The sequence below is a fragment of the Denticeps clupeoides genome, chromosome 18, assembly GCF_900700375.1.
Source record: "Denticeps clupeoides chromosome 18, fDenClu1.1, whole genome shotgun sequence".
NCBI classification, from domain to species: domain Eukaryota; kingdom Metazoa; phylum Chordata; class Actinopteri; order Clupeiformes; family Denticipitidae; genus Denticeps; species Denticeps clupeoides.
In genome coordinates, this window is record NC_041724.1 from 6487214 (window position 1) to 6515190 (window position 27977).

General features: G+C 42.8%; 5 protein-coding genes and 1 non-coding gene across 7 annotated transcripts; 3 read left to right on the plus strand and 3 right to left on the minus strand.

Moving 5' to 3' along the window:
• Window positions 1–1078: 1078 nt before the first annotated feature.
• Window positions 1079–1160, plus strand: trnal-aag (transfer RNA leucine (anticodon AAG)). The gene has a single exon. It is a non-coding gene; the product is annotated as a tRNA-Leu (tRNA).
• Window positions 1161–1346: 186 nt separating this feature from the next.
• On the plus strand, window positions 1347–3213 carry mrpl18 (mitochondrial ribosomal protein L18). Its single transcript, XM_028960581.1, has 4 exons — window positions 1347–1895; window positions 1986–2154; window positions 2710–2944; window positions 3021–3213. The coding sequence occupies exons 1-4, from the start codon at window positions 1799–1801 to the stop codon at window positions 3090–3092; spliced, it is 573 nt and encodes a 190-aa protein (XP_028816414.1). The 5' UTR covers window positions 1347–1798; the 3' UTR covers window positions 3093–3213.
• A 2390-nt stretch (window positions 3214–5603) lies between these two features.
• On the minus strand, window positions 5604–13945 carry LOC114768352 (protein phosphatase Slingshot homolog). The gene is made up of 17 exons (XM_028960580.1): window positions 13776–13945; window positions 13143–13301; window positions 11892–11929; window positions 11615–11792; window positions 11226–11341; window positions 10786–10854; window positions 10025–10090; window positions 9367–9549; window positions 8948–9041; window positions 8693–8821; window positions 8435–8481; window positions 8111–8257; window positions 7120–7320; window positions 6876–7032; window positions 6680–6781; window positions 6075–6173; window positions 5604–5978 (listed from the first exon to the last, which is right to left on the minus strand). Exons 2-17 carry the CDS (start codon window positions 13185–13187, stop codon window positions 5778–5780), a joined length of 1872 nt encoding a protein of 623 aa, XP_028816413.1. The 5' UTR covers window positions 13188–13301; window positions 13776–13945; the 3' UTR covers window positions 5604–5777.
• Window positions 13946–15114: 1169 nt separating this feature from the next.
• Window positions 15115–18741, plus strand: grhpra (glyoxylate reductase/hydroxypyruvate reductase a). Of its 2 annotated transcripts, none has more exons than XM_028960586.1 (9): window positions 15115–15411; window positions 16141–16271; window positions 16465–16567; window positions 16984–17100; window positions 17193–17281; window positions 17410–17511; window positions 17756–17891; window positions 18048–18178; window positions 18374–18741. In XM_028960586.1, exons 1-9 carry the CDS (start codon window positions 15326–15328, stop codon window positions 18493–18495), a joined length of 1017 nt encoding a protein of 338 aa, XP_028816419.1. In that variant the 5' UTR covers window positions 15115–15325; the 3' UTR covers window positions 18496–18741. The 2 variants fall into 2 exon arrangements, with proteins under 2 accessions (XP_028816419.1, XP_028816418.1); XM_028960585.1 differs by having other exon boundaries at window positions 15120–15411; window positions 16465–16537.
• Window positions 18742–18766: 25 nt separating this feature from the next.
• On the minus strand, window positions 18767–22198 carry LOC114768357 (zinc finger and BTB domain-containing protein 5-like). The gene is made up of 2 exons (XM_028960583.1): window positions 21907–22198; window positions 18767–21658 (listed from the first exon to the last, which is right to left on the minus strand). Exons 1-2 carry the CDS (start codon window positions 21907–21909, stop codon window positions 19679–19681), a joined length of 1983 nt encoding a protein of 660 aa, XP_028816416.1. The 5' UTR covers window positions 21910–22198; the 3' UTR covers window positions 18767–19678.
• A 253-nt stretch (window positions 22199–22451) lies between these two features.
• Window positions 22452–24265, minus strand: tomm5 (translocase of outer mitochondrial membrane 5 homolog (yeast)). Its single transcript, XM_028960587.1, has 2 exons — window positions 24049–24265; window positions 22452–22807 (listed from the first exon to the last, which is right to left on the minus strand). Exons 1-2 carry the CDS (start codon window positions 24167–24169, stop codon window positions 22773–22775), a joined length of 156 nt encoding a protein of 51 aa, XP_028816420.1. The 5' UTR covers window positions 24170–24265; the 3' UTR covers window positions 22452–22772.
• Window positions 24266–27977: the final 3712 nt, after the last annotated feature.

A 27977-nucleotide genomic window follows, 5' to 3' on the forward strand; every position in this document is an offset into this window, starting at 1 on the left:
ATCCGTGAGTGCCACGGGTCTGAGATGGGTTTAGAGTGCAGATCGTCGTCCATTTTTCTGGGATCTGGTGCGAGATTAATTATTTAGTCGTGTGTGAGCCGATGTGTGTTGCCTGGGAGTGAACGTTTCCCCCAGAAAAAAAAAAAAAAAGGGGGGGGATTATTGACTGGGTGGTAGTAGCCTAGTGTAACACGCTTGCCAATGAACCAGAAGACCCAGGTTCAAACCTGTCCCTGAGCAAGACACTTAACCGTAAGTTGCTCCAGGGGGGGACTGTCCCTGTTACTACTGATTGTAAGTTGCTGTGGATAACGGCGTCTGATAAATGCTGTAAATGTAAATTAACAATCCATGGGAGGGGTGGCCCAAGTGTAATGTTACAAATCAAGTAAGATAAATAATGCAGCCGTCTCAGGTCATGTGATCGGCTGAAGGAACGCGGCCAACTACGTTCCTAGAGTACCAGGTAATGAAAGAAACATGGAAGAAACGGTGAGAGGGTTTGGACGGGCAGTGCCAATTGATGGATCGCATATCGGCTTCTCTTGGCCCAGTCGAGAGACGTGCGACGTGTGTCTCGCGTTTCCTTCATCCTCACGACGAGGCCGAATGGCTTCCTTTTCCGGCCTGGAGGTCGTGAAGTAGACCCTTGATGGGTCTCCGTCGTGCATTGTGACAAAAATGAGGTGCTGCAGTCATCCGTTTACAATCACTGTCGTCAGCAGAAAGAGTGAAGAAGAGGACGTTCCTATCAACTGGAGATCGTTTATACGATTCCACCGTGTCCCTGTTAAGATTCACGTTCGCCCCCAAATGACTAAAATATCGATATTTTGATATGAGACTCGATTCGAGAACACGTTAAAGGACCAGTGGTAGAAATAGCACGAACAGAAAACATTCCCGCTCCAAACGGGTCGGGGTGTTGACCAGAGGATCCATTTAAAAAAAGAAGTTTGTCCACGTTAACGCCGCACAAATAAAGGCTGTAAGATGATGAATGTTGTTAGTGATTGTTATTAAGTACGGAACCACTGTCGAAAAAAAAAAAACAAGCGCGAAACGAGAAACTCGCATTGGTAGCGTGGCCGAGCGGTCTAAGGCGCTGGATTAAGGCTCCAGTCTCTTCGGGGGCGTGGGTTCGAATCCCACCGCTGCCAGAGAAAGAAATCTTTATTTTGCCTTTCGTTCGGATCAGGAAGATGTCGTTGCGTGACAGTTCGCGACTATTCTGTGTCCAGATTGAAAACGGAGAGCGACGAAAGTCTCTGAAAAACACAAATGTGTTTTTTTTTTTTGTTTGTCGGCACTCTTCACAACACCGGCGCCATGTACACACAAACACACACAAATATTTTTTAAATAAATGCTTTAATTTACAGTCATTTACTACAAAAACAGAACAATACAAATAAACAAGTCTGATGTGATTCGGAAGCTTGGAATGGAGTCATTCCAGCAGATGTCAGTATCGCGTTAAAATCCTGAATACTTGCCATCAATCTCGCGCCACAAAATATCTGTTCGGTTCTTATTTAACATAGTTTGTCCGAAAAAACACACAAACGCACTAAGTTGGTTTTAAAGCGGCCTAGGGGAAAGTCACGAAAAGACTTTTATTTTGATAAACGTTACGTCGTCGTGATCCGGAAGTACATGCATCCCCCGGCGTCCTCACGCGTCTACCCAGTTCACAAGGACGTCTGTAGAATGAATAACCTTTAAAAGCCCGGATTTGGAAGTACTCCGTTTCGAAGAAGCGCTTGGGACGATCGCGGGCGTGTGTTTGCGAGGCGCCATGCCGGCGTGCGGCGGAAGCGTGCGGGCGCTGCTGGGCCAGGCGGAGAGATGCGGGCGCCTGGGAGCCACGATTTCCAGCCACAGCTACCAGACAGGTAAACAGGACAACATCAAGAAGAACATTTCAGGTTTTCATTCTGACGCAGGCAACCGAGGGGAAAGTAACTCGTGTGTTCCGTTTTCAGCTCGTTGCGCCAGTCGGTTAGCGCCTAGACTCGAACCCGAGGTCCATGACGGCGAGGCCGCCAACGAGACCTTTGTCAACCGCAACCCCAGGAACCTGGAGCAGATGGCCCTTGCGGTGAAGGACCGGGGCTGGGGAACGACGTGGCCTTCCAGGGAGTTTTATCACAGGCAAATATTCACCCGTAATTTGTTGTCCGCGCGTTCATGACCGGTGAGCGGTGTACGTTTACAACATTTACCAGACGCCCTTATCCAGGGCGACTTACAATCAGTAGTTACAGGGACAGTCCCCCCCCTGGAGACACTCAGGGTTAAGTGTCTTGCTCAGGGACACGATGGTAGTAAGTGGGGTTTGAACCTGGGTCTTCTGGTTCATAGGCGAGTGTGTTACCCACAGGGGTACCCATGTGAATTAAACCACACAAACCCTGGTCCCGGAGAGAAATCTGAATAGCTGCATGGGCAAAAAAAAACAGCATGAAAGTGTGAACTGTACAGAGCATCCGATGACGTTGAAAGTCAAGTTAGTCTGTGCTCAAGTTTCCAATGGTGTCTGCGTGTTTCTGAAAGCAGCGATTCACGTGAGACTTTACCAGCGCCTTGTCGAAAGGACTATGGGGCAAAACATTATTTAAATGGATATCACATTTCAGATCAAGAAAAATATATTTGCAACCACCCCCCCAAATATATTTGATGAAGACCTCACCTCTGCACCTGCAGACTGCTGCTGTCCCGCTCCCAGCACCACGTCACCGCCGAGGTGTTCTCGTGTGAGTCGCCCGTGCCGGTCGTTTCCTGCTCCACCCAGGAATGGGCGGTGAAGAGGGAGCTCAGTTCCACCCGCTGCGTAGCGGCGTGCCAGGCAGTGGGTGAGGTGCTGGCCCAGAGGTGTCGGGAGGCGGGCATCACCCGCATGACCTATCGGGAGGTCCCCTGGACGTTTCGCTCGGAGGCAGTAAGAAGCTCTTCATTATTTGTAACGTTTAACTAAAGCAGGATGCGTGTTCTGATTTATTTTTTGTTATTTTCAGGTAAAGGCGTTCTGGATTGCTGTTAAGAATGGTGGTGTCACACTAAGTGAACCTCGACGGAAATACATCTGAATGAAAACACTTTTTTTTTTTTTTTTTTTTTTAAATAGTACTTCACCCACTAAATATAGATCATACAGATATATTGAACAGATTACTCTTATTGTCTATTAAAACCTCATTCATATCTAAATCCACCTGGAAATTGTTTCATTGAACTATTGGATGGTAAATGCAAAAACATACAGTGCTAAGGTTAAGTTTTTTTTTAAGGGATTTCCAGTGCTGTGTAGATGAATATTTGAATATGAATATTTAATTTAGAAAAAAGGTTGAATACAATAAAAAACTTACACCAAAAAAAGGAATTTAACTCATCATATATATCTGTATTTAAAAATTTGTAAATTGTCCAGAAATCCACAATAGCTATACAAACCATCCAGACAAAAGTATCCTCACATTACATTAATATGAACTTGGCAAGCATTAATACAGTACTTTGGTTTCAACTGAAGTCAAAGTTCATTGCATTCAAATAACAGGCGCAAAATGCACAGCAAATAATCATTAAGACAGTCACATGAGTGACGGAATACATTCCATGCATTAAAAAGAAAACCAATCCAGGAAATAAACCTGCAACATGACGTGTGTGAATGTGGGCCTCCAACAGAAACGTGAAGATCTTACACCCAGATCTTCTGATGTTCAGGCATGTGATCTGATTAGTGTACCTTCCTGTCAAGGCAAGAAAACAGTATACCGCATAAAATCCTGTGTAGGTGAAGCTCCCAAAAGATCCAGAAACTTGAAAACTACAGCATAAAGAATACAGTGTTCATTATTACTAACGTGAACAAAATACAAAAGACCACGGCCTATCAGATTCGTGTTCAATCTCTGCTCTCGGAATGATATCGCGTGTACTGTCGCTCTCCCATGTTTCCTCCTAATTAGTGAAAACCTGTCAGGACTTACAGTTCCAGCTATGGAGGCTGCGTTCACCCACAAGGCATCGGAGTGTTCGGTGTCAACAGCACCCATGAAGTAAAAGGCTGCCATTTTCAATCATGTTACACCTACTTCAGGCCAGGATAATTTTCGTAAAACATTACAGCCCTCCGACCTGGCCTGTCCTGTCCTGTCCTAGCAGGCACCAGCATTAAGTCCCAAAGGCACTAACACTGTGGTGACAACAAAATCAATAGAATTTGACAAAAAACTGGACCATTTCTAAAAAGGCAAAAGTTTACATGGCACATTTGGGAAACAATATATAAAATATCTTGTGGATCATACTAAATTGTCAATTGGTCCATTTTCCCCTCAGAAGCTTATATTCATTTTAGGTTTGAATGATACATCTTGCAAATTGAATTGAAAATACTTTGGTTACAATTCTGTCTGATGTTCATCCCTAAAGACATGGGCAACCAGTGTCTCAAGTGCAGCAGATGGAACAGGTACAGCACAGCACATGGTAAATTTGCAAAGAGCAATACAATAAAAACACAATAAAGATGAAAAGCATGTAGCCATGAAAAAGGAAAGCCACATCCCAACCTGGCAGCATATATTTCACTATTCCATTCACATTCTTAAAACTAAATGAGAAATTATTGCATAGGACCCGAAAATGATACCTTAGTATGATACAATAACTCTTCATAAAAAGTAAAACATTAATACAATTTAAAAGAACTAGAAAGTAAATCCAGAAAGAAAAATGCTCAGGGAAGTTGTAATACTGCAATTTTCATACTATTTTTAAATACCTGTGAATATTAGAAGGCGGCAAAAATTTTGCATCTTTTTAAATAATAATAATAACTAGAAGCCAAAATTCCAGGGGAAATTTTGATGGGTCTGTCCGGGCATTGGTCACAGCTGCGGGCATGGAATTTGTAAAATGGGGCTTCTTTACTGTGGTACTGCAGTATCACTTCAAAGAAGTTTTATTTTACAAATCCGTTGTTTCTTTACGTTTGACGGTCTTCGCGTGGCGGTCTTTAACGTAAGACATGTTCTTTTTTGCCATTCTCAGCACAATAATAAATGGTCTGTCTTTCTGACAGACCCAATAACTGCTTTTTCTGGGATTGCAAAAGAAGCAAAATAAAAAGTAAAGCGCTCAGTTTTAGGTTGATCAATACTAAATACTTTTCCCATTATTTTCAAAATGTCACATTTTAGAGTTAAAATCCAAAAATTTAAGATGGTTCAGGTCTATTTTAGGCTTTTAAAAAAAAAGAACTTTTAAATGATTCATTTAGTCCTGTGTGAATGGGTGTAGGGTCTCCCAAAAAGCTACCATTTAAAAAAAAAAAAACAAACAAACAAAAAAAAACCTCAACCTTAACCAAAAAGTTACCCTTTTGTTCTGGTGGTAGCTGCGGTAATTTCTGAGCCTGTTATATTTAAGTTAGCTAGTAGAGTTCCAGTCACCTCCTAATGTTGAAATCCTTAGCTAAATACCTTTGCATAGTGTCTGAGAACTCTTAAGAGGGGCTGCTCTAAAATCATAAATTGAATACATTTTTTTGTTTGTTATATAATTAATTATGTAATTTCACTATTAGCTGTGGGGAAAAAAAATGTATTTGTGAATGCATGTTTTCTAAAAAAAACATTTCACAGAGCATCAATGAAATAAAATAAGTACCACCTCACGGGAGAATGAACTATGGTGGAAATTGTAGTGTCTTTTTTAGTGTCTGTCGAGCTTAAGTCCTCAGTTTCCACCTTAAACAGCAACTATTTCTTCTCCACACATTCTCCTTCATTCTTGCTTTCCTTGGTTACAGCAATGTTTGATTCCTCCCCTGGTCGTTTTGCATTTCCTGACTGGCTAAATGGTTCAGGAGACACATCTACGTGGGCCCTCTGGTGAATCAGACCTTTTCGGCTTTGGCACCGTCTCCGTTGCCCTGGTGATCTTCTCTGAATGGCAGAAAGCTGAAAAGGAAAAAAGAAAAAGCAGCAAACTGCATAAATAGCCAATCTGCTGTTTACTCCACCCCCCATATCTCTTCATATGAACCCATTTCTCACCTCTTTTTCATGCTCTCGGTCATCATCATCCAGCTCACTGATGGACTGCATGAGGGAGAACAGATTCATCCTGCCACTTCTGCTGGGGCTCGGCGAAACCTGGCAGGAGCAGAGGGGGCGGCATTGGATGGATGAGCAGTTGCTCTGAAGACAGGACAGGCAGGTTCAAGGACAGTAGTCCTGTGCGATTCATTAAAAATCACCCGGATCGATTGAATAATGGGGTCATGAATCTGAGGTCTCCATTCCTAGAGTCCTAACTACACCATGTCACGTAAATACATCTTATAATCATTAAAACATTAAGCACTACCATAGAAATTGCAATTTTTGCACCATCTGAATCGTTCACAGAGTCATTGCATCTGGCAGTTTACTTCCCCCATAGCTGAAAACATGCAGCCGTATCAAAGTCGCTCAAAAAGAGCAGGTTCACAATGCATTTTACTTCCTTTTAAAAGATGATTCAAACACTTCAGTTGTCTATTTGGCAGTACTGACTCAAGTGACTCATGCACCCGGATCAGTTCACCGGGTGACTCAGAGGGAGCCGAATCGGAGTATTGCAGCTCTAAAGGACAGACAGGTTGGTGCACTGCGCTCACCATGGCGGGCTCTTCAACTGTAATTACAGGGTTTAAGGGAACTGCTTCGCTTTGGTCAGGGAGGTCGGTGCTTTCTGCTGTAGAAAAAGGCTCATCAAACACCTGAAACAAACAAAACGAAAAACAAAACTTCACGCAATGCTTCTACACCCCGATTTCGATGCTTGATTCGATGCCTCCAGCACTTTAACTTTACTTTTTCCTCCTCTGAGCTCGTCTCCTCCCCTTCTGTGTCACTTTCCGCATCGCCCTCAGCTTCTGCCTCAGCTTCCGCATTTTCCTCTTGATTCTTGTGAGCACATTTCTGTAAATCTCTCGACTTCCTCCTCCAGAGTGCGCTGTGGCGTTGCTTACTGAAGAACATGGAAACAGTTTTTTCCCCAATGCACTGTTTGAACAGGATTATTTACTGTTGGTTTAGTGAAATTGTGTGGACAGACCTGGCGCTGAGGATTCCGCTATAGATCTGTAGCTGCTTGAGGAAACCCTCATTTGGATGGACGATGGGACGGCGTTCCCTGACGTAGGTCAGTGCGGTCTCCAGCGTCCAGCCCTTCTGCTTCATCAGATATGCCAGAACTGTGGATGCAGAGCGTGATACGCCCATCTTACAGTGGACCAGCACCGCCTGGCCGCTGAGTCTGGAGAAGGGAGAACTGATCATTGCGCTGATCCCTGCTGATCACATGCATGCACTTTTAATTTATAAAAGCATATTTTAAGCTGTACAGGCACTTTTTTCTATCATTGTGATACACAGCAGTGCAGAGCATAGAAATGAAAAGTGTCCTCTGCATTTAACCAATCGGCAGCCATGAAAGGAGCCCGGGGAGCGGTGTGTGTGGGGACTGTATTTTTGTGACCCTTCGGTTACAAGTCCACTTCCGTACACGCTTTTATTTGCTTCATAGAAAAACCTTCACACTTAAATGGTTCTACCACCCTGAAAATAGTAAAACAGCGGCTTTTTCTCATCATGAGGATTAATCACAATAACAACCCCTGTGAACGCTGTGCAATCACTTCTTTCATACATGAGCAGCCCACCCTCCTCATGTAAAACACTGAGCTGTGAATCACCCAAAAAAAAAAAAACCCACCACACTTCCTCGTTTCTGCTCGTGAAGATGCAGGGAGGTGTGACATCGAGGTTCTAAGCCTTCTTGCTTTTAAATAAGCTCGCATTTCTTTTAAGAATTTGCATTTTGTTGTAGTCATGGGTAATGGGTGGGGGGGTGACCTGTGTTTTGTGGAATATAAGTGCAGAATACTGAGCATTTTTGGTAATGTAATTCAGAGGCCTCAGAACATGGGACAGAGGAAAAAAAAAAAATGTTATAGTGTGCGTTTTGCCTCGCTTATACTTGCATTTATTTTCACAAATTCAGTTCCAGTATCCAAACAAGGGAAGATGGGGGAGACTCCGCCTACCTGGCTGAGTTAATGAAGTTATACGTGTTTTTCCAATGTGACAGCAGGTCTGTCGCTTCCACGTCGTACACCCTGATGTTCATGTAGCTAAAGGACTCTGGGAAGAAGTTATCGATCTCCATGGTGACGTTCAGGATGTAGCCAACGCTTCGTTAGGGGGAGGGGGGAAAAAAAAAAAAAAAAAAAAAATTACATAAAACATTTCACAATGAACTAGTTGGATCAGCAACTTGCACAGCACCTGCACAAAGACACACAGCCGCTACAAACCATGAACACTGTAACTGACTCTCCGTGGACAGAATTTTAGGAGAAAGGACTCACTTGTTCTTCTGCAGCTCTTCAAAATTGGCAGCGTTCCACTCTGATCCCTATGAACAGAAGAGGCGACTTCTCTCAGTGAAGACATTTGATAAGTGCTGCTTCTGTCATAAGAAGAGCGGGGTAAAGAGTACTAAAAATGATAACTAGAATTTTTTCCACAATACTGTATTGTAGTGATGAGTGTTTTTTTTAATTATTATTTTTTAAAAATAAACAAAATCACATCAGGTATGGTGTGGATGGTCTTGCAAATCTCACCAAGTAAAGGTAGTCTAATATTTTGGAAGGTTTGTCCATCTGTGCCATGGTCACCATCATCTCATTATCAATAAACTCTTTGTAGTCTTTCATGTCCATGCCTGTTCGAGCTTCCAGTGCACCCCGCACCTACAAAACACAGACAGGAAACGCAGAGTTAAACCGAAGGAAACGATCCCTTCAGTCTTCTGCCTCAGTGGAATGTGGTTCATTTCTCAATCAAAGCCGAGGCCCGTCTCCTGCTTCCTGTAGTACCTGTTTGGAGGTGATTGTTTCCAGGTCTTCGGTCCTCATTATGTCTCGGAGTTGCGCTTTGATCCTCCTCTCCACAGACACGCGCTCAGATGAGCTACATGGCGATTGATATGATGTGAGAGTGCAACAAGCTGTTACAGGTACTATCTGGTGTCTAAGATGCAAAGAAGACTATATAATAAAGTAGCTTGTATTATAACAACTTGCTCAATGGTGAATTCTGAGTCTTTTGTAGAAGAATGTTATTTTCAGATTGCTATAGGGCCCTTTGACGATACAGAAGCAAAATGAACTCATTGGCACTGGTGAGAAATTGGCTTATTACAGTTGTTCTCAGTGTTTTGGCAACAGACCTTAGAACCACTTGTCTGATTGGAAAGAAATCAAAATCCCATAAGGCAATAAAACACTCAAATAACCTCTGTCCCATGCTGTCCTTCCGGACTGATTCCAGTCCGGTCATGGCCGTCCACTCGTTCAGACAGATCTGGTCTGACTCCACGTGCTTCTGATAGTGCCGGGCCCAGTCCAAGCCACATCCTGGGATTACTGCTCCTCTCATAGCTCGCTCACAGCACCCGTGCAGAGCCTGCAGCACAGACCTGACAAGCACCACACAGGTAATGAGATGGACCAAAATAAACAGGAGCTAAGCTTTGAGGTAATATTTTATATATATATTTTTCACATTTAAATTATAAAAGACTGCAAAATGCCAATAACCCATCTAATTAAATCACTCAATCATTACTATTCCAAACACTGATGTGTGTATTTCACTGAATAACTCAATTGTTTGGGAGTCCGCCGACAGCAAATGATCCAGCACTTTAATCAGATACATGTTTAAAAAGGCTAAAGAGATGATAAAAAGATTATTTCCTGCTGGTGAAGCGTGGACCTACAGGTTTCTCATTTTCCTTCAGTAACCTTTATTGTTTAAAACCATAAAAAAAAAAAAAAAAAAGTTCCACCGATCACTGAAGACCAGATCCCTGTGATGCATAAATAGAAGGTTTCACATTTTAACCGTTTACTACTGCGAGGCAGTAGCACTAAGAGCGGAAATGAACTTACCACATGGTCTGCATTGACACCGGCTTAAATATCCTGGTCACGTCTGCTGATGTCACACTAAATCCACTGAAACAAGGGGGGAGCATAAAATTAATTTTCTACACAATTAATGAAGCATAACTACGATAGTTACTAAAAAACAACTGCAGAACTTATTATACATTTAGCTCAAAACATTTGGGGGAGAAGGACATTAAAAAAAAAAAAAAAAAAAAAAAAAAAAAGCCAACAAAAAGTACAAAATGAAACGGTGAATGAGGTTGGACCCTTCCTGTATGTTCACTGCAGACAGCTATAGGCTGTGGACAGATGACACAGCAAAAAATGACCGTAAACAGTCACACTTCCTTCAAAACGAGCCCTGATCGTTAAAGAAGCCAAAGTAAGCAATTATATCGACTGACGTTAAAGTAGTTGCATTCCCCACAGTTCCTAGTCCCAGCACTCTATCTCTGCTCAAGGCGTCCAACACATGCCAGAACAGCCATTTATAGACAAGAGTTCATTTCAACTGAATTCTCCTTTATTGACTCTTTGAATTTTTCTGCATTTCTTTTAATAAAGACATTTCTAAACGTTCCCAAGAGACTACATGCTATTACGAATGTGCAAGGACCAGATCAGATCAGATTTAAGGCTTGATAACCACTGGCCCTCGTCCAGTACACGACACACAGTTCTGTTCCTCTTTTTTCATTTCCCCTAAAACAAACACTCTTACAGTCTCTTTCACTCACTACCAACTCCAGCTTCGTCCTTACCCGTCACCATCCAAAAACACCTGAGTATCGCTCCACACGGGCAGAACCAGGCCGATTGTGCAATGATCACTGAGAAAGTGAAACAGAGGAGGACATGACAAATGAATATATAAAAACCAACAGTGCTAATTAATTAAAGTGTCACTGCACAGTAAGACAAGCACCCGGGCTTCTAGACCTCATGCCCTCATTTGCATCCGTAATAAGCAGTTGCAGTGTCTGGATTTAAAGCAATACTTGCCTTACTTATAAATATCGGGTCATATAATCTCACTGGTTATGCATACAAATGACCGTGCGTTGCCTTGTTGTGATACAATTTGAAACACAAAAAATACTGAATGTAACCGTAACAGGAAAAATGACTGGACAAAACGTCCATGTAATAACATGTTACCGTACATGCTTCAGAAAGGGAAATTATAAATGCCTTCAAACACCTTTGCATGTCCGGCAGGTCCATTCCCAGCAAGAGGCTTTCATATTTGCTGCTGAGGGTGGTGATGATGAGCAGGTACCGCACTCTGACGGCACTGACCGACTCCAGCCGCACGGCCTGAGGGGCGATTGGGCAATTGTGGTTGCAGGAATGGAATGAACAGACAAGTTTCACATTTACATAATTTACCAGACGCCATTATCCAAAGAGACATACAATCAGTAGTTACAAAGACAGTCCCCCCCCCTGGAGCAACTCAGGGTTAAGTGTCTTGCTCAGGGACACAAGTGGGATTTGAACCTGCGTCTTCTGGTTCACAGGCGAGTGTGTTACCCACTAGGCTACTACCTACTTTTTGAGCTGACGGAGTAGGACATCGTGCTCACTCACCACTTTGATGGAGTCCTCCGGCCGCAGCAAGGACACCATGGCCTGAAGGTGTCTGTGCTGCGTGTTTGAGGCCTTGGCCACGAATTTGGGGCTGGTCTGTGGAGAGGGGGAGTTCTCATCTTGTAGTCCTTCTTCCTCCAGCAATAGAACAGCTCCTTTTACCAGAGCAAAGCTCTCCCTGAAATGGAGAGAACGCCCGTTCAGCCTGACATGCCAACCGACGAGTGGGGATATATTTCCATATGCCATATTTATTTCTTGGTTTAGCCATGCCTACCTTTTCTGAAGCAACCTTCGTCTTGGGATATTTTCATCCTTCAAAAAGGCAATTTTGAAAGATTGGCATTATTTATCAGCAAAATATTCACAGAGCATCATTTCACTTTTATTTTTAAACACACAAGATTCTGTCGGGCTCTAATTAGCACCAAATTCCCCACTCAAATGTGTTACTGACAGGCAACTGAGAGATGCTGCGCAATCATACATAAGATGAGATTTCACAGCAAAAAATGTCAACTGCGGCCTCAAGTCATTACACACCTCCTAGACAAAGCTGAAGGCTTATTAATTAATAAAATGAATGACATAAAAAAAAAAAAACAAGTAACGCAACTTCACTAGACTTTGCCAGATTAAATAAAAATAAATAAATAAAAATTTAAAAAAGGGGGGGGGGGGGGGGGGGGGAGAGGAGACACACACAGCGGGTGAGACGAAGGGCTTCGAGTTCCTGGGAAAGGTTTCAGCCGCGATAAGTAAGACAGGAAGGCCGAGTGAAAGCAGATAGGGAGAAACGGGGCAGAGCGAGAGGGCGAGGAATCGACAAAGAAAGAGGCGGAGGGAGGGAAGGAGGAAGGGAAGGAGGAGTGTTGGTGGTGGTGGTGGGGGGGGCGCTCTGGCATCGGCTGGTTGTGCGGAATGAAACTTGAGACAGTAACATTACCTGTTATGCAACTGACATGTCCAGACACAGACAGGGGAGGAGAGAGGAGCAGAGATGGGGAGATGGGGAGATGGAGGAGGAGGAGAATGAGCAGAGTTAGTTAGTCAGTTCACTCTCGTTACGAGTTACAGGTCGCTCTCTCAGACGACGGGGCGGGTGGGGTTCGCACGTGTCGAAAGGCCGTCTGTTGGGCCACACTGACGACACCTCTGGCAGAAAACGGATCATAACGTCTCCCGTGGCTCTTATTTTACTCTGCTGAGGTCTTACACCACACAAAGGGAGCGAGCGAGACGAACAGGGCTACTTAAAAAGGCAACTGCCGTCTGAGGAGTGCCATCTGGCAAAGTTAAGACATACCAGCGATGCTTAAAACGCACCGAAGTTAAAACTGTGCCAAAATAGCACAGAGCGGAGACCAAGGAGGACAAAAAAAATAAAAAAATCTCAACCGGCAACCAAATAAACAACTACAGATCTTCCTGCTTCCTTTCTTATTTATTATTCTGACTAATTCAGGGTTACGCAAGTCGGCCGTACACACATGCACACGGTCCACGCGACACGAGACAACGGACTCACCCGGACGGCGATGGTGGGTGACCTGTGCAGGGTCAGCAGCGCCATTCCCCCGACCGGCCGGACCGATGGCCTAAAAAACAGCGTCCCCCTCCGCGCTCATGCGTCTGGAAGGCAGGGCACCGGACTGCCAGGTCGTCCGACACGTTCCACGCTCCAAACCTGTACCGATAACACCAGATCTGTGGTGACACTTCACATATGAATCTCACACACACACACACACACACACACACACACACACACACACACACACAGAGATCTACATTTGCCACAATATAACCAACATTGTGTGTGTGTGTGTGTGTGTGTGTGTGTCGGGGGGGTTAAAACAACCTGCCTGCTGCAACATGCCGAACATATTTCTCTGCCACGAAGATGTTCACACGTCATGCAACTTCACACAAAATCACACTGCCTGCCTGCATTCGACACATCAACCATAACCGTCCAATCGAGGCGGATTATAAAAGATTATTACACGCAGACGCAGCCGTGAAATAGCTGGCTGCAGCCAGGACGGCGGACACGGACAGAATCGGTCCCATCTGTCGACAAAAACCTCCGCTGTCCGGAGGCCGCCGGGCTGGTTCCTCCGGACCCGGGCGGGAGCTGGCTGGAGGCTCCGGTGCTTACCGCGTCCCGGGAGCAGGCTGCGGTGGTGGCGGCGGCGGCGTCCGCGGTCCCCGTTGACCGGCCCTCGCTGCACGCTGTCGCGGTGGACGCGAGCCGCCGGCGAAACTTGGTCCACAGCCGCCGCGCTCCGACGTCCCGTTAAAGGGGAGCTGGCGGTGGCGGAACCCGGAAGAGGCGATTCGGCCGAGAAAAGTAAACATGTCCTTATATGGAAGAGGCGGAATCGGCGCGGCTTCGTGCTTAAAGGGAAGTAACCTGGCTCGGTCTTAGTTCCTATTAAAAGGATGACGCTGCCTTCTGATTGGCCAGCCAATTGGGCTAATTGGCCTGTGTTAGCCCCGCCCTCATTGCTATCAATGGTAGCAATATTGCTATCCTTTCGAAGGAATGTTCTTTCCTCTGCTAAAGTCAGAGGAGCCAGGACTGTAAAGAGTCTGGATACGTCTCCCTCTTCCTTTGATGAGAAGACTTGATCAGTCACTGCTTGATTAGTGCAGATAAGAATGGCAGGACCGATCTTCGCCTTGACGTCGAGAGTTAATGTTTCGACCAGTTGCTTGAAGCCACTGCAGGTCTTTTAGCAGATGTGCAGTGTGTGAGAATTTTTTTTGAACTCTGTAGTGTTGCAGTAGCATTCTGGATTAGCTGAAGACGTCGTATAGTTTTCAGTGGAAGTCCAGGCAGTAGACAGTTGCAGTAGTCAAGTTTAGAGTAAAACAGAAATGAAGTTGGGAAATATCCCACAGCAGAGTACTCCAGCAAAGAAAAAGCAGTACTCTGCGTGTTATGAAACAGGATGTCTCAGTCAAGGGTCAACAGACCTTTGTCAGCAGTAATTAGAGACATCAGCCTCCAAGTACTGTACAAACACACAATTCCTACATGTTATTAATAAAACCATTTAGTAAATCAATGAATGTCACTGGAATTATCTTATAACATTAGTAGAGAACATATACATTCACAGTGAAACTGAAAGAGAGAAGAAAAAGGCCAAATTCATGAATAGTTTTCACATTTAAAGATACTAAGATACTTTTCAATAGAAACACCAGGAAAAAAACAATCACAAATAACACAGAGTTTGCATAATAAAATTAGGTTATTAAGATTTTTTATCACTCCAATGACCCCCAAGTAATAATTTTGTATTATTCAGCACGTCATAAAGGAATATCTTCAATACTGGAAAAGTAATGAAGGTTTCCAGTCAGGAAATGAACACTTCCTTCTATAAATATTTAATGCATCAAAAAAAAAACACTTGATTAATAATGAATTATTGAATCGAATAGGAAAATATAACTAAATTACTCAATGATGGATTAAAGAAAGGGGTTATCGTAAGTGCAGAACGATCATTTGAATTCCGGTGACCGCGTGAACAGGCAGCGAGCGTTGTGACGCGTCACTGGTGACGCGACGGGTCTACGTCACTAACGCGCGACTGCGCTCGAGGGTACACATTCTCACGGCGTCACTCTGCCGCGTCGCTCTCCAGGCTCGACTCGACTCGACTCGACTGGCTCCGTCGCGACGCCGTGAGCAGCATGCAGAGCGGACAGCGGCCCGTCAAGGTGTTCGTGACCAGGCGTATTCCGCCAGAGGGCATGGCGGTTCTGAACAAAGCAGAAATGTACGCAGGCCACGGGGCTTTTCTTTTTAAAAAAAATGTCTACTTCTCTCCTGGTCTGTCACCACTGTTTAAAGTGCACATTTATCCCCATATTCACAAATCGCCGCGATCTTTGCTAAGCCCTTGTTTTCTCTGGAAAGAGTGACCGTGCCCTTGAACTCTTGACCTTTTTGTTTACACGACCTTTCGTACACGCAATGTTGACCTGCGTGGCTGCATCTGGTGGCACTGCTCAGCACGTCGGTGAGACCGTTGAATTAATTCTCCCTGACAACAACTATCCAGAGGAGACTTACATGTTAAGATCAGTGAAGTAATCAGTTCTGGACTCAAACCATTTTATTTCAATTGGTTGTCAATTGTTTTTTTTCTTGCATAAATCAGACTAAGAAAGTTACAAGTGAGTATTCTCTAAAGAGGAAGGTCTTAAGCTGCCATTTATGAATACTCGGCGACTGTGCTGTTCTGATCTTGAGGGGAAGTTTATTCCAGTCTAGATGAGAGTCCCCCTCGTACCTTCAGCGGTGGAGGGACCAGGCGAGGGGGGGGGTGGTACTGGGAGATTTAAAAATTCTATTTAAAAAAAATCTATTTTCTTTATTAGTATTAGAGGCCAGATGGACTTCATAGGTAGACCTGCTGTGTAGCATAGCTTCAATGTTACCTTAAAGCAGTGTATGGACCAGATTAGGCCACCACTAGATTAACGTGGTGCTGAACGCTTCCCAGGTGTAAACTGGACGTTTGGGATTCTGATGAACCTGTTCCCCGTGCAGAGCTGCTGAAGGGTGTATCTGGTGCTCACGGCCTCATCTGCTTGCTGTCAGACCGGATCGACGCAGAGGTTCTGGATGCTGCTGGTAGGCTCTAATACATATTTAGTTTCAAAGACAACAGGAAAAATAAAATGGCCATCAACAGCTAACACTCCCCCACACGTACTGGGTGAATCCACTGCATGTACCTGTCGCTTGGTTGCCAGATCAAAATGATGGCAAATTTAGTCTTTAGATCAGGTTTGCTATGCAGTCTCATTGGTGATGTCCTCCACAGGTCCCAGCTTGAAGGTGATCAGTACCATGTCTGTAGGATTTGACCATCTTGCAGTTGATGAGATCAAAAAGCGGTTGGTGAGGCTCAGATGTTGGCACGCATTGCCAACGTCTAATGTGGGCCAGTTTTTCACTTTTTTTGTAGTGATTAAAACAAAGTGGCTGATATTAATTTTGTTATCCTGGGGTAAAGCGCTTTGAACCATTGTTTCTCAACAGATTGAGAAATGCTGCCTTACGGTCATCCTAAAATCCCGCACACACCCAGTCCTTTGCATTTTTTTCAGCCCCAAAGGACCTGTTGTTGTGTGTGGATAGTTTTCCCAGATACTGTCTATTTTGGTCTAGGAAACGACTGAAAACATAGTATTAACAAGACGAGAATAGTGGCTGTTGATTTAATTTTTTAAAACTGATGTATATTTATTTTCCATTTGCAATTAGACCTCATAAAACTATTCTCGAATTGGGTAACACTGTTTTTTTTTCTCTTGCTTTTTCGTGTATTCGGAATTGTTAGAGGGATTCGAGTGGGCTACACCCCAGATGTTTTGACGGACGCCACAGCCGAGCTCACTGTGGCCCTTCTCTTGGCCACAGCACGGCGTCTACCCGAGGGCGTGCAGGAGGTGAAAGGGTTAGTACAACAAAACTGCATTTTACCTGTATGTATACTTAAATAGTTTGTCTGCATTTAACTTTATCATTGGAATGCACTCTGTTGCTCAGTGGAGGGTGGAGCACATGGAAACCCCTATGGCTGTGTGGCTATGGGCTTTCCGGTTCCACCGTCGGAGTGATTGGACTGGGTCGCATAGGTATTCAAAATTTATGATGCTTTTAAATGTGCATTTAAAAAAAACAAAAAAGTTGTACCAGTTGCAAGACTGATTTAACCATTTGTATGCAAATACATATGCAGTCATGAATCTGGGTTTGGTTTCAGGAATGGCCATTGCTCGGCGTTTGATACCATTTGGGGTCAAGAGGCTCTTGTACACGGGGAGACAAGTGAAGCCGCAAGCAGAAGAGCTGAATGGAGAGTATGGTAAGGAAATATATATATATATATATATATTTGCCATTCATTCATTCATTTAGTTAGTTAGTTAGTTAGTTAGTATGATCCGTGTAAGAGGGGAGGGACATGAACGAGATCTTTGATGCCGACATCACGGTTCGCTAGAGGAGCTTTACACTGCATAGTAAAAAAAAAAAAAAAAAAACGTGGCTGCCAACCGAGGAACCAAATGAATTCAGAAACATGACGTCTTCCTCTCCCTCTGTATCAGTTTCTTTAGATGAACTCCTGTCCCAGAGTGACTTTGTAGTCGTCTCATGCTCCCTCACCCCAGAAACCCAGGGACTTTGTGACAACAGTTTCTTCAGTAAAATGAAGAGTACGGCTGTGTTCATCAATACCAGCAGGTGGGAAGACAAACTACCCAATAATGCACTTTTTATTATTGGTTAAAAGTTTCCCAGCAACGAATGCAACGTATCCATGAACACATTTAAAGTCACATTGTCATATGTTGAGCTTTACAAAAGCCACACTACTATGAACTCTTTATTTCTGTGCAGAGGTTCAGTGGTGAATCAGGAGGACCTGTACGAGGCTCTCTCCAGTGGTCAGATTGCTGCAGCTGGGCTGGATGTCACTGTACCTGAACCGCTGCCCACCGACCATCCCCTACTGACCCTAAAAAACTGCAGTGAGTACAACGTACAATCTTTCTGAAATTAAAATGCAAATGGTTTCTCACACTTTAGGGTGAACCCCTCTTTTGGAAGTTTAATGAGAATTGTGTTTCATTCATGCATTTAAGACAAACGGCAAAAGGATAAGTAATTGCATTTTGGCATAAATGCATTTAGATTTTCTCTTTTCTTGTCTCTTTCTCCGGCAGTGGTCCTCCCTCACATCGGTAGTGCCACCTACACCACACGGGGCATCATGTCTGAACTGACTGCCAACAACCTCCTGTCAGGACTGACTGGTGCATCGATGCCCTCTGAGCTGGTGCTGTAGGGGCCTGCAGCTTTACGGTCTGACTGTGCCGGACTGGTTCATCAAATAATGAATTAATTACATTAATTTGTAAGTCTTAAAATCCACATAATCAGTAAAAATGAATGTTAGCCTTAACACTCCAAGTATATACTACAGCAGATCTTTATTTCAATGAAAACCAAAAAACTGGAAACACACACTCCATTCTGTACATCTGTTGAGAATAAATACATCCATAATAAAGCCATGATATTATTAAACCACGCTCCAAAGTGCCAAGCAATGCTTATCATCTTTTTTTTTTTTTTATTAAAGTTTTATTGTTACAAGAACATAAGACACTTGATTTTTCAATCATCCATTCCAGCTACAATGTGTACCGTACTGTCAGAAGAAAATAAATAAATGTTTACTCTGTTTGACCGATATCAATGAAACCGCTTATGTGCATTTTTTTATGAGTAGGCCTGCATTTCAGAGGATAAAACATTCACCCTCACATGAAATATTTTTTTCTCCTCACAAGAAATATTTGTCACCTCTTTGCATAACAAACACCCAGAGATATTCCATATTTCAACATACTCCTCTTAATATAATCCTACTTTTTGTCCATGACAAGTGCTACCTGATTGGCTTCTACACAGACGAACACAGACCTTTCGCTATAAGGTTTGGCAAGTTTTTGTTACCACACTCAAAAATAAATATCAGCAAAACAGATATCACAAATCCATAATATTTGACTGCATGTTTGATGGTTTATCTTTTGAAATTAAATAACCTTTACAGACAACATTAGTTTTTAAGATTCAGCAATAACGCTGAAGGTGCTGCTATCCATGAGATACTGTATGATACGGCATGTGCAATTTGTACAATTTGCTTCATACAAACACCTTTTATGACCTATTTTTACTGCTTCATGTTTCACCGATCTTCTTCCATACTCTTTTAGTGCATGGAGCTAGTGTGATCAGCCCGACCAGTCAAAGCACAATGGCTGACGGTCAAGATCGCATGCAGAGCTCATAAGAGGCTACATTTTTACACTCAATGGGAAACGCAATTAAAACTGTTAAATATTTACGTATGTACATTTGACATTTTTTACATTTTGTGGCTTTTTTTTTTTTTTTTTTTAATTATGCTGACTTTGTGCTTTGCGCTCATCACGGACGCAGTGGTGTGCCGGGCCTGCTCAGCAGCGCAGGCAGTTCGTTCTCGAGTGTTTGTTGAGGTGGCTGGACTGGCTGAAGCGCTTGCCACAGTTGGGGCAGGCATACGGCCTCTCTCCGGTGTGGACGCGGATGTGTTTTTTGCAGTCGGTCAGTGTGAGAAAGGTCTTGCAGCAGATCCTGCAGGCGTATCTCCTGGCCCCTTGCACCACCAGCACGTTATATTCCGACACCGCTTTCTTGCACTTGGCGATTACGTCGTCTGATGCCACAGTGAGTTGAGGAGCCACGGGAACCGCGGTCTCCTCGGAGGAGGAAGTGGACGAGGGGTCTTGAAGGTGTGTGGCCTTGCCATTGTCTGACTCTTGAGGTGTGGCTTTAGGAGCGATGCGGCGATACGCCACCAGGCCTTGCCTGGCTGACCCTGTTGGCTGTCTGCTGGCAGGTAGAAAGGCAGGGGACTGCAGGGTGACACTTGGTTTCTGGGCATCCAGATTATGTCCCACTGCCTGCAGAATTCCACCCAGGCTCTCCTGGGCAAGTTGAAGGAAGAACGTGCTCCCTACTCTTGTGGAAGGAGAGGGTATGGAGATGGTTTCTGTCCTCTGGACAGCTGTGTTGGCCTCCACGATGCCACTAGGCTCATTACTCCTGTTGTCCTGTCCAAATGCATCAATTACATCTGTGCATTTTGGGACCTCATCGCAATCTGGAACCAGGTTTTGTTTCTCTAGTCCCTGGTCAACCCTGCTTGTCTCGTCTGCTTTCTGATCTGCAGTTTTGTGCAGCAGTCCGTCCACTGCCTGTTCAGTACTTGCTTGTGTCTCCAGCATTTCATCATCACATGTTCCTGGGCTGAATCCTGCCTCATCGTCCTCACTTACCAAGCCCCCCTGTAGGTTTCTGCTGACCTCAATCAGAGAGCTGACTGCTGTCTCGGTCTCCTCAAACGTCTTGAGTGGTGAAGGGACATCCTCATTCTTCACCTCCATTGTCCTATCGTCATCCTCTTCCTCCACTTTAAGAACAAATCCATCACCCTGGCTGATCTGCACTGGCCCTTCATGGGCCTTGTGTGACTGGCTGGGCATTTGAGGTGATGCAGCTGACTCAAAGTTCTGCTCTTCGGGTTTGGTGGATTCCATTGGTTGCCCTACGATCAGGGCGGGCGGTAAAGAATCCGGAGATGTGACTTTCTCGTTGCCGACACCGGCTTCTCCTTTCCAACTCAGCATCTCAATTGACTTTTCGTTTTGGCCACCATGGACCATGATCAGACGTTGCTTGGGGCTCTGGAACCGCTCGTCGTCTTGCACCAGTGCTGGACTCAACGAGGATTTCCGTTTGTGAGGGCGCCTGCTTGAGGAAGCTGATGCAACTTCTCTGACTTCATCCTCACTGTTACTTCCGCTGTCGTCCTCTGGCGGCAGTCCACCAGGAACTAATGTCATCCCCAGATGCTGCAGTAAACACGGCTGGTCTCTTCCACCCAGGGTGTCTGTGCTGGTCGCCTGCGGTTGGGACTGCACATGAATGGGAACATTACTTTGTCCGGCGTCCCCACGCAGATTTACTTTTTCATCAATGTGCGAGGAGATGTGTGTGCCACAGGAGAGGTACTGCTTACATCCTTTGATCACAGCGTTCAGGTGCAGGTAGGACGCCGCAAGCAGCAAGTCTGTGATGTTGGAGTTTCCCAGGTCCAGCCTTGAGGTGTACATCATGTTCAGCAGGGCCGAGAACGCTTCAGCAGTCACAACCTCGGAGTCCAGCTGGATCAAGCTCATGCCTCCATCTCTGCCCACAATGACCTCGTCCACTTCGTCGCTGTCAGCCACACTAAGGAGAGCATGGAAGTGGGAACTGGATGCGGCGAGGACACATCGGTGCGCACGGAAGTGCTGACTTCCCACCACGACCATGCAGTCACATAGACGACCATGAACACGCTGGCGATTCAGCTGCTGAAAGACCCTTTCATAATGGCCTGGGAACTCCATCACCTTGCATTCAAAAGATATGAAACATTTACTCCGCAGAAATGCACACTTTTTTTTTTACCCTCGAATCGGACTGATAAATAATTGTATTACTGCAACAGCATATGTGTTTTGTGCATGCGGTTTAACTGGCGTGGGTCTGCTGCCATCTAATCCCCGAGCTCCCACTCCTGCCGACCAACTGCGATGCCGGGTATAAATGTTTTTTTTTCCCTCTCCATTTGTTTCACGTCGTAAACATGTGATCTTACCATTAAAAGGGTGTGAACGAAGCTTTATTCCACGACGTGACGGTTTTCCCCATTAGATGTGATGAGGAACAATAATACGGAAACTCGCGAAGATGTTGAGGGACGCGTCTGGAACACGCTCTGTGATTGGACGGCTTGCTTGTCAATCTTCCCGAACAGCCAACGAGCGTCGTACATCATTAGAAGGGACCCGAATTTAGATCGCTCTACGTGGAATGTGTTAAAAACATTAGAATACGTTAATATATAAATAAGCACAGAAAGATTTTCAGGCTTTATACGTTAATTAATTTGAGTTGATAACAACTTCTTTTGCCATGGTATGATGAATAATTGTGTCTTCTCAAGAGTTTTCACATGCAGGTAACACATGGTTTAATTTACCATATGCATCAGCAAATCATGCTTGTTTTGTAAAAGGTATAAGATTGAAGAATCTTCACACACGGTCTGTGTCTGAGATTTAGTAGATAGATGACGTTTCTGTTATGAGGATGGTAGATTTTAGCAGTTCATATTGTGATATATAAAATGACACAAAAAAATAAAATAAATAAAGACAGACAAGCTTTTATTAGTCAATCCATCCTTTTTCTTAATTTGCTTAATAATGACACTGAAGACATTCAACTCTCTTGTGGAATTGGTCTGTAGTTTAAATTAGGAAAGTGCAACCTGTTACATTCGGCTGTTCTTCCACATACAAAAAAAAAAATGTAACGCATGTCAAAACCTAGTTGGATCAGAGTGCTGCTGTACGTCCTGCTTTAAAGTCCATGTATGGGAGCAGGGCCTGGATGCAGCTCCCCTGCACACGCAGCTCCGCCATCACTGATCGAAGAAGATCCCGAGACCAGGAACCTGCTTCATATGCTGTCCAACTTCTTCAGGACGTAAGGGGCTGCAAAGAAAGTCACAGAATTATTCACTCACAGGGTGTCCCATCTGAGATGCATTCAACACTAAGACAAACCCACCTATTTTCATTGGCTTTTACAGTTTTTTTTTGTCTACTTAAAAATGACATAAAATAATTATTTATAATAATAATGTATTTTTTTACGTTCACCTTAATTCTTTTTAAAACATGCTCTTTATAAATCAAAATAGATTGGATCTGTCGTGTGAATGCATTCAACACAAAACCAATTAGATCTCAGTTAACAGCATAAGACCAAAACATTCCTGTCAAAATTAAAACATTTTATTTTCTGAAAGCTGATGCATTATTGGTAGCAAAGCAGTCTAAGGCTCCAGTCTTGTTCAGAATGACAGGTCAATTATTTTCTTCACTTCATCAGCTTTTTTGTCAAACTCAGCTTTTTTATTTATCTCTGATTCTGTAAGAATTTCTGGTTCTTCCACTACTGGTGTCTTTGGATGTTTTTTCTTATATATTACATAACCTACCACCAGAGAGACTGCAGCAGCTCCAACAGCCGTATATTTGATTATAGATTTTTTCATTGGTTTAAGCATATTCTATATAATGTTCTATATATTGTTTTATATATATATACATATAAATAGTAGTGTATTGTGTTTTAGTCTTAATTTCATACATTAATAATTAATAAATCTTCATTTAAACAGGTTCTTCAATGTGATTCCAACATTAATTTTCTTGATTCTTCAGTATTATTGGTTAGAGGTATTCATTAACGTAATTCCTTGGTGCGATTGGTCAGTCTCAATAATATAACCTACGTTCCATTACATTATATATTTCTAGAAAGAAACAGGGTGCAATCACAATGTACTGACTTGCTTTAATTACAAAACCGCATACGTAGAAAACGACGAGGAAAAGCAACCAACTCTGACACCAACTTCACCCCCCTTTATTATTAAACTCTTGATTTCTTCCTTCCATAAAGAGTCTTGGCAGAATCCACATTTTCCCTTTTTTTAGAGTAATGAACGTGTGTGCGGTTAGAAGGCTGTTAGCATTTAGCCTTTAGACAGTACCGGGCCGCCGGCGTGTTCACGGCAAGGGCACCGCTAGCAAAGGCAACGTCCGCGGCGCACAAGACCAACGGGACCAAAAAAACAAGTCCCCCGAACGCGGCTTTTGGTCTAAAAACCCACGAGAGGAACACAGTACGACCGCGCTCCGCCGTCTGAGAGAAGCGGGTTACTTACTGACTCGGAGTATGGCGACGTAGATGAGAAAGTTTCGCACGGACGTGATGACGTCCTCTCGCATTTTCTTCTTCATCTCCTCTGGATCCATTTTAGGACCGAGGCCTTCGATCTTGAACATGACGCCGTTTCGGTGTTGAAGGATGCACGGCTGTACACGCTCCTTACAGCTTTAGGCTATGCGCCTAGCAATGGAAGGGACGATGAGAATAGAAGTGCGCATGCGCAGGCGGAGCGGAACTCAGACATTAGCGAACGAATCGAACGAATCGAACGAATTGACCTTTTGACGACAAATGCATGTAGAGGAGCCGAAACTCCATTTTATTCATTTAAGTCAGGGGTCGTAGACCAGCGACATTCTATTGGCATATCGTGCCAATAGAATGATGGTTCAGACTGACTGATCAAGTGCATTCTTTATCTCACTAGCTTTGTTCGTTTAACTCAGCTTTTTTTTATCTCCTCCATTTCTTCCTTCGTAAGAAACTTTTTTGGGCACCTAGTTGTGGGTTCTTTCAATAATGGTCCCGTTTCTTGGGTTTCCTTCCATATATTATATACTACCACTGCAGCCATGGCAGTAGTTGCTGAAAGGATACTTGTGGTTATTATTCTTTTTAGTTTAGCAATCATATTCTATATTTCCTTTAAAACTGTATTCTGTATTTAAATAGTGTTGGTTTGTCAATGTAAAAGAATCTTAATTCTTGCAGTGTTATTCTTTTTTGGGTTCCCTGTTGTGCCACCAGTGCAACGAGGGCATGACCATTGTGTGATATATTAATGTTCATACATTCATACTTTATTCTTCAGTGTTATAGGTCAGGTTAGGTCAGGAAAAGAACATTTGTTTTCTTTTTCTTAAATTTCCTTCTAAGATTGGTCAGTCAGTCTTTATTTAAAAGCTATTCTTCAATGTGACTAGCCAATAAGTCTTCATTTAGATTTTATTCTTCGATGTGATTGGTCAGTTTGTCCTAATACTTCTAGAAGTATTCATTAACTTAATTCCTTGGTGCGATTGGTCAGTCTCACTAACATAGCCTATATTTACCACACTACATCGTATTTTTCTAGAAAGAAACAAGTTGCATAAGTAAAAACATGGGGGAAAGCAACTAACAATCTTTGTATTGTTCTCTTTCAAAAGGATTGTAACCTGTTACCTTTTCGCAAGAATACGTCTAATTTCTATGCTGTGACTAAGTTTATAAAACACTGAAAAACTGGCATTTACCTATTTACTGTTGATTTGTATTACAGTAGAAACATAATGTCAGTGTAATTCTTTACCTTCTGTCACTGCAGTGAAATTAGACATTTTGTTTTGAAAAGTTACTAGTGGTTACAGGCAGCCATCTTGGAAGCGAACAATACAAACGTTTTCCTGCTCATTGTGTAGCAAACCAAAGCTTCCACACAGGCGTACGAGACCTTAACTCATGTAAAATGTAAAAATGAGCACAAACAAATTTTTTTAGTTCCGTCATGCAAGACTCTGAGGAGCCAGTAGGTCAAAAAAAAATTTTTTTCTGGAAAAACCTGGTTGCGCCAAACATTGTGGTTGGTGAATGGTGTTGATGAAGTGAGTAATGTCACCCCACATGTCAACACATTGGGCCAATAAATGCAGCACCTGCGAGTCTTTCATCCATTCTACTCCACATCCATTCTACTCGCATATTCGTGGCAGTAAAAAAATGCCGTTGTGGTCCCATGTGTATTCATGATGGTGCAGTCATGATGACTGACAGGTCAAGTACATTCTGGAACTCACCAGCTTTTTCGTTTAACTCAGCTTTTTTCATCTTTTCTGTCATTTCTTCTTTCGTAAGAAACTTTTTTGGGCACCTAGTTCTGGGTTCTTCCAATAATGGTCCCATTTGATGGTTTTTCTTCCATTTATTATATACTACCACTGCAGTCATGACATTGATTCCTGTAATGATACTTGCCGTTACTATTTTATTTAGTGGAGGAATCATATTCTATATTTTTTTCCTTTAAAACTGTCTCTGTTTTTAAATAGTGTTGGTTTGTCAATGTAAAAGAATCTTAATTCTTGCAGTGTTATTCTTTTTGGGGTTCCCTGTTGTGCCACCAGTGCAATGAGGGCACGACCATTGTGTAATATATTAATGTTCATACTATATTCTTCAGTGTTATATGTCAGGTTAGGTCAGGAAAACAACATTTGTTTTCTTTTTCTTAAATTGGTCAGTCAGTCTTTATTTAAAAGTTTTTCTTCAATGTGACTAGCGAATAAGTCTTCATTTAAATTTTTTTCTTCAATGGGATTGGTCAGTTTGTCCCAACTTTAATATTAATTTTCTTGATTCTTCAGTATTCTAGAAGTATTCATTAACTTAATTCCTTGGTGCGATTGAAGTAAGTAATGTCACACCACAAGTCGACACATTGGGCCAATAAATGCAGCACCTGCGAGTCTTTCATCCATTCTACTCGCATATTCGTGCCAGTAAAAAAATGCCGTTGTGGCAACATGGTCCCATGTGTATTCATGATGGTTCAGACTGACAGGTCAAGTACATTCTGGAACTCACCAGCTTTTTCGTTTAACTCAGCTTTTTTATTTCCTGTCATCTCTTCTTTTTTGGGGTACCTAGTTCTGGGTTCTTCGAATAATGGTCCCATTTGATGGTTTTTCTGCAATATATCATATACTACCACTGCAGTCATGACATTGATCCCTGTAATGATACTTGCCGTTATTAATTTATTTAGTTGAGCAATCATATTCTATATTTTCCTTTAAAACTGTCTCTGTTTTTAAATAGTGTTTTGTCAATGTAAAAGAATCTTAATTCTTGCAGTGTTGTTCTTTTTGGGGTTCCCAGTTGTGCCACCAGTGCAATGAGGGCACGACCATTATGTGATTTATTAATGTTCATACATTACAACATTAAAATTCTTTATTCTTCAGTGTTATAGGTCAGGTTTTTTTTTTTCTTTAATTTCCTTCTAAGATTTGTCAGTCAGTCTTTATTTAAACGTTATTCTTCAATGTGACTAGCCAATAAGTCTTCTTTTAGAATTTATTCTTCGATGGGATTGGTCAGTTAGTCCTAACTTCAACATTAATTTTCTTGATCCTTCAGTATTCTAGAAGTATTCATTAACTTAATTCCTTGGTGCGATTAAAGTGACGAATGTCACACCACAAGTCGACACATTGGGCCAATAAATGCAGCACCTGCGAGTCTTTCATCCATGCTACTCGCATATTCGTGCCAGTAAAAAAATGCCGTTGTGGCAGCATGGTCCCATGTGTATTCATGATGGTTCAGACTGACAGGTCAATTTCATCCTCCAACTCACCAGCTTTTTTATTTCTTGTCATCTCTTCTTTTTTTGGGAACCTAGTTCTGGGTTCTTCGAATAATGGTACCATTTGATGGTTTTTCTGCCATATATTATATACTACCACTGCAGTCATGAAATTGATTCCTGTAATGATACTTGCCGTTATTAATTTATTTAGTGGACTACTCATATTCTATATTTTCCTTTAAAACTGTCTCTGTTTTTAAATAGTGTTGGTTTGTCAATGTAAAAGAATCTTAATTCTTGCAGTGTTATTCTTTTTCAGGTTCCCTGTTGTGCCACCAGTACAATGAGGGCACAACCATTGTGTGATTTATTAATGTTCATACATTACAACATTAAAATTATTTTGTCTTTATTCTTCAGTGTTATAGGTCAGGTTAGGTCAGGAAAACAACATTTGTTTTCTTTTTCTTTAATTTCCTTCTAAGATTGGTCAGTCAGTCTTTATTTAAACGTTATTCTTCAATGTGACTAGCCAATAAGTCTTCATTTAGATTTTATTCTTCGATGGGACTGGTCAGTTAGTCCTAATTCAACATTAATTTTCTTGATTCTTCAGTATTCTATAAGTATTCATT

What these genes read in the sequence shown, in the direction of transcription:
- mrpl18 (XM_028960581.1), top strand. Translation starts at nt 1,799, where the DNA reads ATGCCGGCGTGCGGCGGAAGCGTGCGGGCGCTGCTGGGCCAGGCGGAG. An exon ending in TCCAGGGAGTTTTATCACAG is followed by an intron (nt 2,155 to 2,709) that starts GCAAATATTCAC and finishes CTGCACCTGCAG; the next exon opens with ACTGCTGCTGTCCCGCTCCC. An exon ending in GGACGTTTCGCTCGGAGGCA is followed by an intron (nt 2,945 to 3,020) that starts GTAAGAAGCTCT and finishes TGTTATTTTCAG; the next exon opens with GTAAAGGCGTTCTGGATTGC.
- LOC114768352 (XM_028960580.1), bottom strand. Translation starts at nt 13,187, where the DNA reads ATGGCGCTGCTGACCCTGCACAGGTCACCCACCATCGCCGTCCGG. An exon ending in GTGTTTTTGGATGGTGACGG is followed by an intron (nt 10,091 to 10,785) that starts GTAAGGACGAAG and finishes CCCTTGTTTCAG; the next exon opens with TGGATTTAGTGTGACATCAG. An exon ending in AACTTCATTAACTCAGCCAG is followed by an intron (nt 7,321 to 8,110) that starts GTAGGCGGAGTC and finishes TCCCTTCTCCAG; the next exon opens with ACTCAGCGGCCAGGCGGTGC.
- grhpra (XM_028960586.1), top strand. Translation starts at nt 15,326, where the DNA reads ATGCAGAGCGGACAGCGGCCCGTCAAGGTGTTCGTGACCAGGCGTATT. An exon ending in GGCGTGCAGGAGGTGAAAGG is followed by an intron (nt 17,101 to 17,192) that starts GTTAGTACAACA and finishes TCTGTTGCTCAG; the next exon opens with TGGAGGGTGGAGCACATGGA. An exon ending in ACTGACCCTAAAAAACTGCA is followed by an intron (nt 18,179 to 18,373) that starts GTGAGTACAACG and finishes TTTCTCCGGCAG; the next exon opens with TGGTCCTCCCTCACATCGGT.
- tomm5 (XM_028960587.1), bottom strand. Translation starts at nt 24,169, where the DNA reads ATGTTCAAGATCGAAGGCCTCGGTCCTAAAATGGATCCAGAGGAGATG. An exon ending in CGTCGCCATACTCCGAGTCA is followed by an intron (nt 22,808 to 24,048) that starts GTAAGTAACCCG and finishes CTTTCTTTGCAG; the next exon opens with CCCCTTACGTCCTGAAGAAG.